Here is a 14,343-nt window from a genome sequence, read left to right as displayed (position 1 = left end):
TACAAAGACAATAGGGAGAGTGCTAATCCTGCTCCATGTATAAGTTTGATCAAGGATGGCACACAGGGCGAAATAGGAACTGAGGTATCCATCCATATGATATTTTAAGATGCATATACATAAAATGCATTGGCGGACAGAATTTTCCCAAAGACAGCATGTTAATAATTGTGCTTCTATCAAGCCCCAGTTCACGAGACTTCACAATGTCAAGCACTTTGTATCTTGCACACTTGAACTAACTTAACATATTTTATTAACTAGGGCTACTTGGATCAAGAAGGTAACCCTATGGGATTTACTGGACTTGTGACCCATTTACATTATCATGAACCTTCAAATTTTGTCCTAGTTAGCTTTCTTGTGAAAGGTTTATTTCACAAACTGTGCCAGCCAGTTGAGAATGGTAAGTTAATATTTCATACTTTTTAATTAATGTAACTGCATTTTTGTGAATGACTAGCTAAATCATGCTCGTATTTTATTATGTGCGCTAAAGTTAATGATCTGTAATTATCTTAGACAATTACAAAACAAATGTGACTTACTTCCTTCCATATAATGTTAATAGAACCTTTCTATTGTTAGTGAACATATAAGTTTCAAGTCTAAAGCATTTGCAGTTCCCACTCTAGACAGGTAAATGTAAGTTGTTTTCAGATTTAGTAATTGGTGTTGTGTTTTAAAAAAAAAAAATCTAAGATATCATGTAAAACTTCATTGTAACTATGGAGTTAGAGCAGCCACTCCATAGTTAAGGCTGCAACTGGGTTGCATTATAAGGTCCATTTTGAATCCCCATTCAATAGACCTCTATTCCTGAAGTCCCTTCCATCACCCCAGTCAAAAACGAAAATGTATTAAGATTTTTTTTTAAACCCAGTTTGTCTTTGATTCACCGTGTTGTTCTGTACTGAAGCTATCATGTGTATCATCTGTGCTGAAACATACAGACAAAAATAGAGGTGAGTGAAGAAAAAGTAAAGGCCTTCATCCTGCAAACATGGATGGGGGCCTAAGAATTTTTACACAAACTTCTAGTTTCCATTGATTTTCAGTCCATACTACAATATGGTTCTGGTATGTAATTTAATATGGGAAGTAGGTAGATGTTTAACATTTTCAAACTGTAGATTTGTTTAGTTTAAATGATGCCTTCATCTTAAAAATCACCCATGTATCTGAATGTTTGTCTACTGTTACAAGTAATGACAAAGATGATCAAAGTTGAAAGAGTTTACAGAGGAAAAAAACTTTTTGCTTTCAGTGTGTTGTTGCATTTGACAGCACTTTTTGTACACTCAGTTTCACTAATTCTCTTGTATTACAGGTGAGGTTGGTAGCACCACCTATTATTAAGTTTGCCAGACACATCACACTCATACTTTTGCCAAATGATAACCATTTAGGCTGACATTTTTCATTTGAGGCCTGCCTCTGTCTGAACAGGTTTGGAAAATTTCAGCCAAAGTGGTCAGCTGTTTCCAAGAATGAGGCTGGGAAAATATTCATTGTTTTGCTCATGTTAAAACATTCTGGCAACCTTTTTCTTTGAAATGTTCTAGCACTCCCATGCTTTGGAGCAGGGACTTGAAATCTGGCGGAGGGTGGTCTTTGTGTCATGGATGTGCCTTTTGGTGGCCTCATGAAAATCAGTCCAAAGTTGGCTATAGTATAAGCCTTTGAAAAATTGTGGTTTGCATATGCTCGGTAGAAACGTGCTAGACCTTAATGGCTAAAATCTCAGAACAATCTGTTTGCACTGAGCATGCTCCAGTCCAGAGTTGCAGGGGGCTAAGCAGGACTTTTCCTGCAATTGAAACTCTGGGCTCCTGCAGTCTGTGCAAGGTCTGGGCACCTGAACTGAGAGGTGAGTGGGAAAGAGAAAGGACTGGGACAGATTGGAGGGAACAGAGTAGAAGGGAGTCAAAGTGTAGAAAAGCCTGTGTCCACTAGAGCACATTCCCTTCTAGAGCCTGCAATGGACCCCCAGATTCCTGAGTCTCGCCATTCCTCTGCTGTCAGCAAATTCTGTGAAACCCACAGACAAAGTGTGTGCATCATACTCCTCTAGTGCTGGTCCACAGAGAGAATGGCAGCCTACTATTGCTGTTATTCAGGTAGCTCAAGTGACAATGAGAGCTGTGCTTGGATATATGAAACGCTATATAATGCTAAATAATCTGAAAAATCTGGACCTAGTCTTCTCAAACTGGCACCCCAAATTAGTGGATACTTTTGACCCTATTCTTTTTGCCTCAGCTCCTCATATGTATAAAAGGAATAATACCATCCCCTCATCTCACTGGCGTTTTGTGAAAATAAATGAATGTTTGCCTTCCTCTGCAGCACGGAGCATGGGCACTTGCTGGTTTAAATGAGAGTAAATGGTGGATTCTCTGTAACTTGAAGACTTTAAATCACGATGTGAGGACTTCAGTAACTCAGCCTAAGGTTATGGGCCTATTACAGAAGGGGGTGGGTGAGGTTCTGTGGCCTGCAATGTGCAGCAGGTCAGACTAGATGATCATAATGGTCCCTTCTGACCTTAAAGTTTATGAGTTTATAAGGGGCTGAATTAAGGTTGCAAAGACAACTTTAAATCTAGCCTTTTCTAATTTTTGAGTACTTAACTTTGCAACCTTAATGTCCTGCTTAATGTAGCTTTTTGTATGTAATAGTAAATGAGTTGGTCAGTTTCCCTTGTTATTTGTGTGGGTCTTTCACACAGCAACATGAAGAGAAAAACAATTTTTAAAAACAGGAAAAGTGACTAAAAATTACCACAATTGGTAGAGAAACTCATGGACAGGTATAGAACAGGAAAATACATTGAATTAATTTTTAAAATGACTAGACTTCAAGTTGGAAGTGTGTGTTTAAAGGTTAAAGAGAATTTTCTTATTTTGCATATTTATTGTACTTTCTGTCTGAAATAGGCTCGACTGTTTTTTCTGAAGATGTGATGGAACAATTAGTGCTAGTGCTAGCAAACTTATTTGGAAGGAGATATCTACCAGCCTGTGCTACGAAATTTAGAAGAACATCTTGCCAGTCAAAGGTAAAGAAAAAAAATTATTATTTAATTTAATTAACTAATAATTTATTATTTGCATTGTGATAATGCTTAGAAGCTCCAATTAGGGATCATGGTCCATTATTTTAAAGACTACACATACATATAGTGAAAAGACAATTCCTTTTTGAAAGATCTAATGACTAAGGACTATAAAGCAGTAGTAATTAACCAAAAAAGGGCCAGTGGGTCCTGGCTTATGTGAATAATATCAAACTATCCAAGCATCTTTCAGAGATGACACAGCTGCTTACACAGTTCTTGTCATGCTGGTATTTTATCTTCTAAGTGTGTTGATTAAATCGTTCTTTACTAAAAATTCCAAACACTGTTCATGTATATCTTTCCCCACATTCTAATTTTGACCTCCAGTCTAAAGTGCTATCATCTGTGAAATTTACGAATTGACTATAGCCAATGCTCTGCTAGAGGTTTTAATCTTTTCTTTGGTACACCTAGATCCAAACTTAGGGTCAAACCTTTTAGAAGTGTGATAATGTGATAAGATGGGCAATAACATTGATTATGCATGGGGGAGGGCAGAAGAGGGGAGCCTATATAGAATGTAGTCACTGGTACTCTTCTACACAAACAATATGTATTTGGGACTCCAAGTGATTTTGGATTAAACCAGCTGGTGATGAGATAAAAGGACAGAACTGGAGAGCAGCGAGTGTATGTGGAGCTACTCCTCTATCCAATTTTTTAATATCCAAGCTGGAAAAGAACATTTTAAATTTTCAGTTTATAGCTTCTAACCTCATAGGAGATGTTATTGTACAGCTGTGACCAGTGGCAGCAAAGCAGCAGAAGCATTCATGTTGCTAGGGTGCCTGTGGAAGGTCAGGCACTGAGATGTGCAGGGCTGGCATAGGGATTTCCTGTGGGTTCTTGAGCTATGTGCAGTCACCCCATTTGCACCAGCATGAATCCCTCATATCAAATTGAATTATATGTTGAGCTCTCTGTGAGTAGAAGCTCAGGAAATTCCATACATTGTTGCGTGAAAGCCATATTCAGCTTTAAGTTTTGTTCATTGTAGACCAACTCTAGCCATCTAAAGTTGGGCATTTTGAAGATTTGGGCCAAGGTATTTGGCACTATAGTCTTTCCAGTGTGTGCTTGTAATCTTCACAAATGTTGTGTGTATGCATCAAGGTAGGACTAATGCTCCTCAGATACACAGAAATAGTTTACCTAAATAAGGTAATAAGCTATATGTTATTTCAGGTGTTTCTAGAAGATCTCCCAGAAGAGTTTGCTGCTGCTGTTCATGAATACAACTGCAAAATAAAGAAGAATTTTGGTTGTTTTCTTCTAACAGTTGCCAAGCTGGCTGACATGGAACAAGAATACCAACTTCCTTTATCAAGGATAGGTAGGCACTGGGAACACATATGCATATTAATGTGGATACAAGCTATATTGTGAATGACTGATAGTTTTGATAATGGGGACTTAGGTGAGTGAAATGTTATGCAACTAAAGGCTGGTGAATTCAGCCAAGCTAATATAGAGATATAAATTGCATTGCTTCTTTCATTCTACAGTAGGTAGTGTAGATTATATTGAGATATTGGAGGTGTTATGAGGTGCAGGGACGTGGCACATGGGTTAGCTGCTATCCTTTCAGGATTCAGGGAGTAAGAATTAAATCAAAGGTACTCCTTTATGAAAGGAAAAAAAGTGCCAGAACCCCAATTTGCCTTGTCTTGTGCTGAAAAGAGCTAAACAGGCAATTATCTGTCAGCTCAAAAATCCAGTCAGAACTTCTGAGGTATGTTATGATACAATAATCATTTTCAGGGTGTACTACAAACATTAATCCTCACATCGTCCTAATGAAATAGATAGGTAACCCATTATAGATGAGCATTGTATCAGGAGTAAAACAATTGAATTCCTCATAAGCCAATAAGCAATCTTTGGCAATCAGAAAGCAATATGAAAAGACATCATCATAAGATTACAAAGCACTAGATTTTCACCTAGTCAAATTGCTTGGCATATTACATTATCATATGGCTTCCTGGAAAGAAAGATGTGAGGTGGACTAATTAAATGTTGCCTTGTTTGACAAGGATGGATATTTTACCTTATAACCCTCCCACAAAATTTAGTATTTTAGGGTGTTGCCTAACCCTTTTAAAAGATTATTATTTGTATTAATTGTCAATTGATCAGAAGGTTCTGGTCCAAGAATCAGGCTACACAGAACTAAAACCAATGAGTTCAATATCTTGCAGGATCCCTCAGGGTGTATGTCAAGGACCCTCCACGCCACATAGAAAGATAGGAGTAATACAGTATTGGGGATATCTGTGGTATCATTCTTTGCATAATCTCTTAGGGTAGGTCTACACTTACCCGGTAGTTCGGCGGCGATCGATCGAACTTCTGGGTTCGACTTATCGCGTCTTGTCTGGACACGATAAGTCAAACCCAGAAGTGCTCGCCGTCGACTGCGGTACTCCAGCTAGACGAGAGGAGTACCGCGGAGTCGACGGGGGAGCCTGCCTGCCACGTGTGGACCGAGGTAAGTTCGAACTAAGGTACTTCGAACTTCAGCTACGTTATTCACGTAGCTTAAGCTGCGTACCTTAGTTCGAATTAGGGGGTTAGTGTAGACCTGGCCTTAGTTTTGCATACTTACACTGTTCCTTGAGGAGCTGGTGGTAAGAGCCAAAGTACCAGCCCTGTCTCTGGCATGCCAAATGAGTCAGATGGTCCAGGTTCCTCAATGCCCCAGATTGATGGTAGAGCTGAAGAGTCAAATGATCAAAAAAGCTAACAATGATGGAGAAGCCAAGCTAACTGTACTTGGTGGTTTGCCCTCTTATAGGGCCTGAGCACCATCATGAATATTCATGATAGTGCTCAACCTTCCATGCCCAAATCTAACTTCCTCACCCACATAATACTGAGGTGTACTTATTCTATAAGTTAACATATTAATACATATGAATGTCATTTTAGCTCATTATCAAATCCGTTGCTTCTTGCTTAAACTGGTTTACAGTTATTACTTCCAATTCTTATGGTGTTCCTGCGGTTGCCATTTACCATTAAGTTCCAACTCCAACCATTACGTAAGCTATCTTTAGCTCTCCAAAGAGTAACTGTTAAACCATTTATCTCTGCCAAATGTCACAGGCCTACTATACTTATGCTAACTTGCTTAAGCTAACGTCTTACAGGATATAGGCCTGTAGGTTCCTAGCATTAAAGCTGAATATAATAAAGGCTAAGATAGCCCTATTGGGTATAAGTGGAGATATTTTTTTAGATGAGGCAGCACATGAATTGTAGATTAAACTGTATTCATTCCATATGTCTAATCCCTTTTCACATTAGTGTAATGGTTCTCAGCTTCTTTTAATCTATAACAAACAAAATGGTCAACAAAATTATCCTACAGCCCATCATATCCCATGATATGGGTACAAAGGTGTGACCAGGTGCCTACATGGGCCACATTGCAGTCTTCCCTGCTATACTCAGGGAAGACTGCAAAGACTAGGGCAGACAATCCCCAAAACTGGTGGTTTATTCTATAGTTAGATTCACCAAGCCAATGAGAAAACAGCTTCTGTAATACCACACTGGTTACTAAGAAGCCAAATACAGTCCCCTTTAAGCATTCCAGCCCTCGATGCCCCCTCCCCATCCCATCTAGACAGCGAAGTCTAATTTAGTGAGAGGTTATAGAAAATCTGATTCACCATATGTGCGGTTCATCAATCCCAAAGGACTGGACACTGATCCCCAGGTTAATATGAGTCTCAGATCTTACCCAATAATCACTCAGATGCCAATAATTAAAACTAAAGGTTTTAATAATAAAAGGAAAAAGAAGGAAAAGTGTTGCAGGGGTTAAGAGATCAGTATATGTACAGAGATGTGAAAAGTCCTCATGTTAGTTTCATGATGCTGAGGCTGGTGACTTGTAAAAGACTGTCTGGAATCAATTAAAAAAGTTATAGTGCAATAGGTAGTCCAGGTGTAGAGTTTGTTCAAATTCTTCCATGAGCATTCCAGGGTAAATCCAGAATAAACCTGAAAACCTTACTGTTGTGGCTTAGACCTTCCCTGTTAAAGTTTAAGCAGACCTGAGATAAAAAGGATCAGTCCCGAAGCTTTCTTTATAGTTCTCTACAAGCTGATAAGCCTCTTGACAGCAATTGTCACAGCAGAACCTTCCCCGAATGAAGAATAGCAGTGCATATTGTTGCTTTGAAGCTAAACTTCTACTTCCTGTGTTTACACAGGTAGACTAGTTGCATTCATTAACATAGGGCAATTAGCCATTCAAACTATCAAGATAGTTCATTATAGCATAGATAATTAAGCTGAAAATAATGTAAATAATAATTTTAGTTCCTGCAGTATCTTATATCTTTAATTTTAAGGTTAACTGAATCATCCACATATATAATATAGGGCCATTAAGACATGAAAAGGAATTAGCATCTACAAGCTGATCTTATTACATTTGTTAAACTTCTAACAAGCTATAGGTAAACAGAGACAAATACACTTAGCATCTACCCTTGATTTCTATTACTACAAATAAATAGGTTTATGATTGCTGGTCTGGGACATATCTTTGAAATCCATATACAAGTAGATTGTCTTGGTTACATTTCAGTGAGTCTTGTTTAATTGTTATGGGTCATATCCAAGTTGACCAGTCTGTTAGTGTCACAAAAGGATTGAATAATTTTGGTCATGGGGTAGGGTTTTTTCAGCCATTTTGTGGATTGCAGACCAAAAAAGATGTGGGTGGAGCACTTATGGTTTGGGGGTGGGGCTTCTGGGAGAGTGTGCTGATGCTTTTGAGGATGGGGAGAGGAGAAGAGAATGGTGTTTCTGAGTTGGGAGAGTCATCTAGGTGAGGGGGACTGGTGGTCTTGATGTGAGAGCCTGTAAGGGGAGGGAGCTGATACTGCTGGGCAGGGCTCAAATTGGGAAGAAAAAAATAGTAGGTACTCTTCCAGGTTACACCTACAAACCACTCTTCCTATTTGAGATGTTCAAATGAGATGTCACTCACAATACACTGGGCTAATGTTCAAAATGTGATCACATGCTCTGATAGGCTCCTACTGTTGCCTCAGCTTTGCCTCCTTCTCAGTAGGATTCTAATACAGCTTTGGGCAGGGCAAGTTTAAGGCAAATACATAATGCCCACATCCCTTGGGCCTAGCTGTCAGTCATATGTTGACATCAGAATCTCAGCTTTCATTTAAAGAAAGGGTCTAGCCCTAATGATGGGAAAGATAAGGCTGAAAATGTGACCCAAATGTCATCGATCCAGTGATGACTGCCTGGTTCTGCAGACAGTTTCCCACAGAGGGATGACAAGCACCACTGGAGCTGGGAGAAAGCTGCCTGGCCTCACCACCATCTATGCTTCTCTGGATGGATAGCAGGATCACAACAGACTTCCAGTGTGATCGGGTCACAGACTTAAGTAAGAGGCAGAGCAGGGAGAAGATGGCGGCAGCAGCAGGAACCACCATACAACTCTAGATGGGCTGCTCCTTCCTTTCCATCTAGGCTCCTGCTGATTCCTAACCATGGAACGTTGCAGCTCTCAGGCAGTTAGGTGTGACCCACTGAGCCTTCCAAAGTCCAATTATGAAGTGCGGCATTAGTGTTCTATCTGCAACAAGGATGTGACATACCAGTTTTCTGTCATGTTCATATTGTAATTATTTATTTTAATAATTAAGGAACTGCTTTGCACTGTTGGAGAAATCCAAATACTGATTTATTAATCAGCAAATATTTATTTATGGCACAAGTAATTGTAAATTAGAGGGGGTCGTGTCACAAACATGAAAATGAAGCTTGGACTGGTTTGTGTGTGCAACAAAACACAGAGAAAATTGTGGCTTTATAAGACAGCCTCTTTCATAATACACTGGGCATTTACATTAAGGATTATTTTTGATGTGCAAGGAATGCAGGATCACACCCATGGATTAGTGCCTAAGTGCCACCCTCTGTAGGTTCCATTCCTCCAGTCTCTCCCCCCACCCCCTTTGTTGTTGCTGATCCTCTCCTCCCTTTTTGCTGTTGCTGTCCTCTCCTTGACACTTGTAGTTGATACCTTCACCAGGCTTCTCTTTAATCATCTCAGGAACAGCTGTTCCTTGGCACCCCCTTTTTGCTATAGGAACTGCAATCATATCTCCTTAAAGATATTTCAGTGAGCCCGTAGTACAACCATTTTCTCAATAGTTCAGTGTGATTAATGTACACTATTATTTTGACCCTAGTTTAAAGGTTTTTTTTAAGGTAGCAGGAAAAAAGATTTAAGTGGAGGTGGTTAATTTTAGTTTAAAAAAATCAACCATATGGTAAGTCTTAATCAGTTTTAGCAAGACACAGGATAGCTTAGGTTTAATTTTTGAAACATTAGGGAGATTTATACTTTGCACATAACTCCACCCTAATTGAGATTTTAATGAAAAAAATTAACTGCTTTTAAAATGCACTCATTATTAAAGGGCACTTGAGTGTGTGAAGATTTTATTACATTCACATTTTAAAATTTGTTCTTATTAGATTTTACACATAAAGAATGTGATAACTCAGAACTGACATCTCATTTGATGAATAGCACCAAAAGCATAGCTTCTGTGTCACCTTTCACATGCCTGTCTGGAACCATTGACCAGGATTTATTTGATGCTGAGAATGTTAATGAAGTAAGTTGTTTTTTGTTGTTGTTGTTGTTGTAGAGAGGGCCTCAAAATCAGAAGGGGATGGATCACTTGATGATTCCTGTTCTGGTCATTCCCTCAAGCACCTGACATTGGCCACTGTTGGAAGACAGGATACTTGGCTAGATGGATCTTTAGTCTGATGCTGTATGGCCGTTCTTATGTTCTGCATCTGAATTTCATTCTGGGGGAGGGGGAATTCTTAACTCTTCTATGGCCCCTTTGCACCAATTATGAAGGAGGCATAAAGACTCTTAGTGAAGACCTCCAGTAAAGAGGGCGTTACGGAGTAAGTTGGGGGTGGAAAAAGGCATTAGCTGGGGGTGTTCTTGCATAAGCTATGAAGCTTATAGGCTATGGCAGTCATGGTATAAGTTAGGTCTACTGTCACAGCAACCTTACCCAATCCCAACATATAGGATGTGCAAGCTGTCTCCCTTTAGCGTGCAGCCCACTGCAAAGACCATCCCCAGGCTACATCAGGACCCCTATTTCTATAATAGACTAAAGTAAATCCCCACCTCCTAACGCTCCTGAAATTGGTAGCATGAAATACAAGTCCAACACTAAACTGTTCCATGTTTCAAGGTGTTTGAGTTTGGAATTCATATTCAGCCCATTTCAGACAGATCTGAACACATTCTCTGTATGTGGGTCAAAAGTCACCCCAAATTCAGAAACATATCATGGATAAGGTAGTGCTGAATGTTGAGAGAGCAGTCTGGGGCAGACCAAAATCACGCTGCCATGTAAGCTACTGCAACAACACAGGGCTTTTGTGGCCATCTATAGAGCTCAGAAGATCTATCAATTACAGGCCAAACCCCCAGCTACTTCAACATAGAAAATGAAAATTGAAACTCTGCAAGTGCAAAGGGTCTGCTACATCAACCCACAGACAACATGATCCTAAATTTTCAGAGTGGCATGGATTATAGCCAAAATCCTTTTAGCAATAGGTCTAAAATCCTAGATTGCATTCAGTAATTAGTGACACACCAAAAGTATAAAAATACAAACATTTGAAAAACAACTGTGTTGTATTTTCTCAGGCTGTCTTGCATACAATTGGTGTTAATGTCAGAAATGCTCCTCTGTGTTGGTTGGAGAAATATGATAATCAAGGAAGACGAATGCCACTGAATGCTTATGCCCTTGACTTTTTTAAACATGGCTCCTTGATTGCACTGACAACAGATAATTGGTACGTACTTCTTGTTTAATTTGAATATTTTGCCGCACAGTCGTAATGGCTGAATATCTTTTGAACATGGGATATAAGTTAACTGCCTGCAATTGCACACCCACAAAATATAGGACAGGATCCCTTGTCATGATTATCCAGTAGCATAGAATTTTTCCTTATTTAAAATATTACGTTTCTGGTGTTTATAGTTACAAACTTCCAAATGTGAACAGTGTGACTTGCTGAGGCTGCAGACAATGTCAGAAGTGTGAACAGCCCTCTTCATTTAAGTAGCGTTTTAGCTGTAAAACCTAAAAATGGCAATTTAAATGTCAACTCCCAATGACAACTTCAATTCCAATCATTGTAGCTAATGTACTTAGCCTACAAATGCACACCACCTCCCAGTGTGACCAAGCACCAAATGCTCCTACTATCTCTATCTCCTCTCAGACTGCTAAGATTTCCAGCTTCCCCTGACAACTGAGACCTAGTACACACTACAGAGTTATGTTGATGTAAGGCAGCTTACGTCAACTTAACAATGTCAGTTTCTATACTAGAGTGTTCCTTCCACTGACGTAAGTTGTCTGCTAAGTCAACGTGTAGACGCTGTATTGCTTACACCAACTTAACTGGTCTCCAGGAGCTGTCACACAATGCACACTGTGATCTCTCTGGTCACCATTTTCAACTCCGCTGCCCAGAGCCAAATTTCTTTCAGGCCCTCACTGTTTTCTTCCTCAGCTGCTGCTACACTCTTTCTGGCCTACCAAACACACACACAGCCCACATCAGTGCATTCAATACACATTTGCTAAACTCATCTTCCTTACCTGTGAGTTTGATCAGATTACTTGCCTCTGAATATTTTTGAATCCTTCCATTGGCTCTGTCTGCTTTTATCACATTTAAGTTTCTTGTCATTGCCTTCAAAGTTTGGTTTACCTCTCTCAACTTATCCTCATTGGTCAAGCTTTGCAAAGTCTCCTGCCCGATCCATTCTCTGCCTTGTTCCCAGCTTCTCATTCAGTCACTCTCATACTTTGTCATGCAGCCCCACAGATATAGTACAACTATTCTAAGCTCATCTCTCTTCTCCATCTTTAAGGTCTACACAGAGTTAATGTGTTGTTAAGCCAAGGTGTGACGCGACAGCACACTAGTAGTAGTAACCTGTGTGGGCTCTGCTACAGCACACTATGGAACGTTTAGAGCACTGTACCAGAGCTAACATGGGACTTGACTGCACAGCAAGCTAGCATGCTGTAGATTCACACCCTGACTTGCCACACACAGTAACTTACCATGTCGACTAGTCCTAAATTGCTCTGATAGGCTTATTTCTCCCCTGCTGCCTTTAGTGAATCTAGTTAACTTGTACAAAAATTACCTGTTTTCCCCCTAAACTGTGTATACTTGTCTGTCTTTTGATTGCTAGCTCCTTAGAGATCATCCATCTTCAAATGTTTGACAAATAATTAGTACATTGTTTATGGTAGTATTCATGTTTTCTATACAAAATTCTAAAACACAATAAAACGGAAATATGGGGCAATACAACTAGTTGAGTTTAGATCAACAGAAATGAAGAAAGATGTACTGAAACAACATAAATGTTAATTTACCTGAAGCTGCTGCAAAATTTCCAGCCCACTGCATGGAGTATTGCACTAGTAACCTGAGGGCCTTTCTGCAGAATTCAGTTTATTTGCCTATAGACAAAACAGCTAGTCTTTGATCTCTTCCTGTTCCTAATGTAGACAACATATTGGTCTGAATTCCACTTTCCATTACAGTTAGATTGCTTTGCTTTTGCATGCTGTTCCAATAGCTGTTTTCTATCTAATAAAGTTAACACATGCATTAAATTACTACTTTCCCCAGATATATTTTTACTCTTTTCTAATGTGACTGTTTTGAATATTTTAATAGGCTAAGCATGATTATGTAAATATGTATAATCTTACTCTCAGTACAGCAACTTTGTTTTGCCTGAATTATGAGCTCTCAATTTTGAAATTAATTTTCTATTAATCAAAGTTAGACTTTGTTGATCTTTGTGGCCTGGTGTAAGGGGTGTCTGTTTACTCTGGACTTTGCCTACCAGCTGGGAGCAACGAGAGAAGATTTATAGAGTAGTGTAACAAGTTTCTTTTTAATAACGCTTTAAAATAATTTGAGTTTTTTTCCTTTACTAGGCTAAATGAAGGAGATGCTTACAATCTACTCAAAGATTTTTCACTTCTTATTAAAGCAATTGGGTATGATATACATATGTACTGACAAAACAGAATTTTAATGTATATCTTTTTATATCTCCCAAGCAATTTTAACAAAGTGGTTTTTTTTTTTTTTTTTTAAAAACAGAACATCCTTAGGTGAACTTTGTGACGATCCAAATGACAATGTTGTACTTGCATTTCAACAACTGAGTAAAAGCTACAGTGCAAAACTGTACTCTGAGCATCACATACGCTAAAGTTTGAAGAAATGACAGTAACACAGGGGTTGGCAACCTATGGCACGCGTGCCAAAGGCTGCACATGAGCTGATATTCAATGGCACTCACACTGCCTGGGTCCTGACCACCGGTCTGGGGGGCTCTGCATTTTAATTTAATTTTAAATGAAGCTTCTTAAACATTTTTAAAACCTTATTTACTTTACATACAACAATAGTTTAGTTATATATTCTAGACTTATAGAAAGAGACCTTCTAAAAACGTTAAAATGTATTACGGGCATGCGAAACCTTAAATTAGAGTGAATAAATGAAGATTCGGCACACCACTTCTGAAAGGTTGCCGACCCCTGCAGTAACATATAGTCTTCTGGACAGAAGACCTGGACAAAAAATAGTTTTAGCAGCTAATTTAAGTTGAGTGATTAGCCTCTACTCACTTTTCATTCTCAAACACACTTGGAATAAAAATTACAATAAATCTATTGGGTTTTAGTCATTAAGGAATTGGCCCATTTTCTTTTAATTATAAATATAAATTATTCATTTTAAAGCTTGTACTATACTTGGGATGTTTAATTTAAAACAGATGTGTTAAGCTTAAGTTTGAACTGTTAGTGTTTTGGTAACAAAGGATGTAACTAGACAATTGTATCATTTTTCAAATTAAAATTTATGTTTTAACCAGAATTTTTTTGAAGCGTCTATTAAAAAAAAAAGTCAATGCCCTTTACACTTGGAAGTTTCTAGGGACAGCTACTTGTAGCTCACTATCTGTCATTAACAGATGGCTACAGGGGCCACAAGTCATTGTACATTAAATGAAAGCATGTTAAACTGCTGTGAGGATGCTCTCACACAGGAGTCAAGTGGCATGGCCTTTAATT

At 38.8% G+C, this 14,343-nt stretch overlaps 1 protein-coding gene across 1 annotated transcript in view; it reads left to right on the top strand.

The window, feature by feature from the left end:
* LOC112103316 (probable ATP-dependent RNA helicase DDX60) overlaps positions 1 to 13,565 on the top strand; it is a 78,462-nt gene extending 64,897 nt beyond the window's left edge. The window contains 7 exon segments of the mRNA XM_029910673.1: positions 265 to 406; positions 2,940 to 3,061; positions 4,307 to 4,454; positions 9,650 to 9,792; positions 10,860 to 11,011; positions 13,195 to 13,257; positions 13,364 to 13,565. Coding sequence (XP_029766533.1) covers positions 265 to 406; positions 2,940 to 3,061; positions 4,307 to 4,454; positions 9,650 to 9,792; positions 10,860 to 11,011; positions 13,195 to 13,257; positions 13,364 to 13,475 — 882 coding nt within the window. The 3' untranslated portion in view covers positions 13,476 to 13,565.
* Positions 13,566 to 14,343: the final 778 nt, after the last annotated feature.

The sequence above is a fragment of the Terrapene carolina genome, unplaced genomic scaffold (genome assembly GCF_002925995.2).
Source record: "Terrapene carolina triunguis isolate 2854851 unplaced genomic scaffold, T_m_triunguis-2.0 Scaffold66, whole genome shotgun sequence".
NCBI classification, from domain to species: Eukaryota; Metazoa; Chordata; order Testudines; family Emydidae; genus Terrapene; species Terrapene triunguis.
This window is presented reverse-complemented; position numbering and strand designations above follow the sequence as displayed.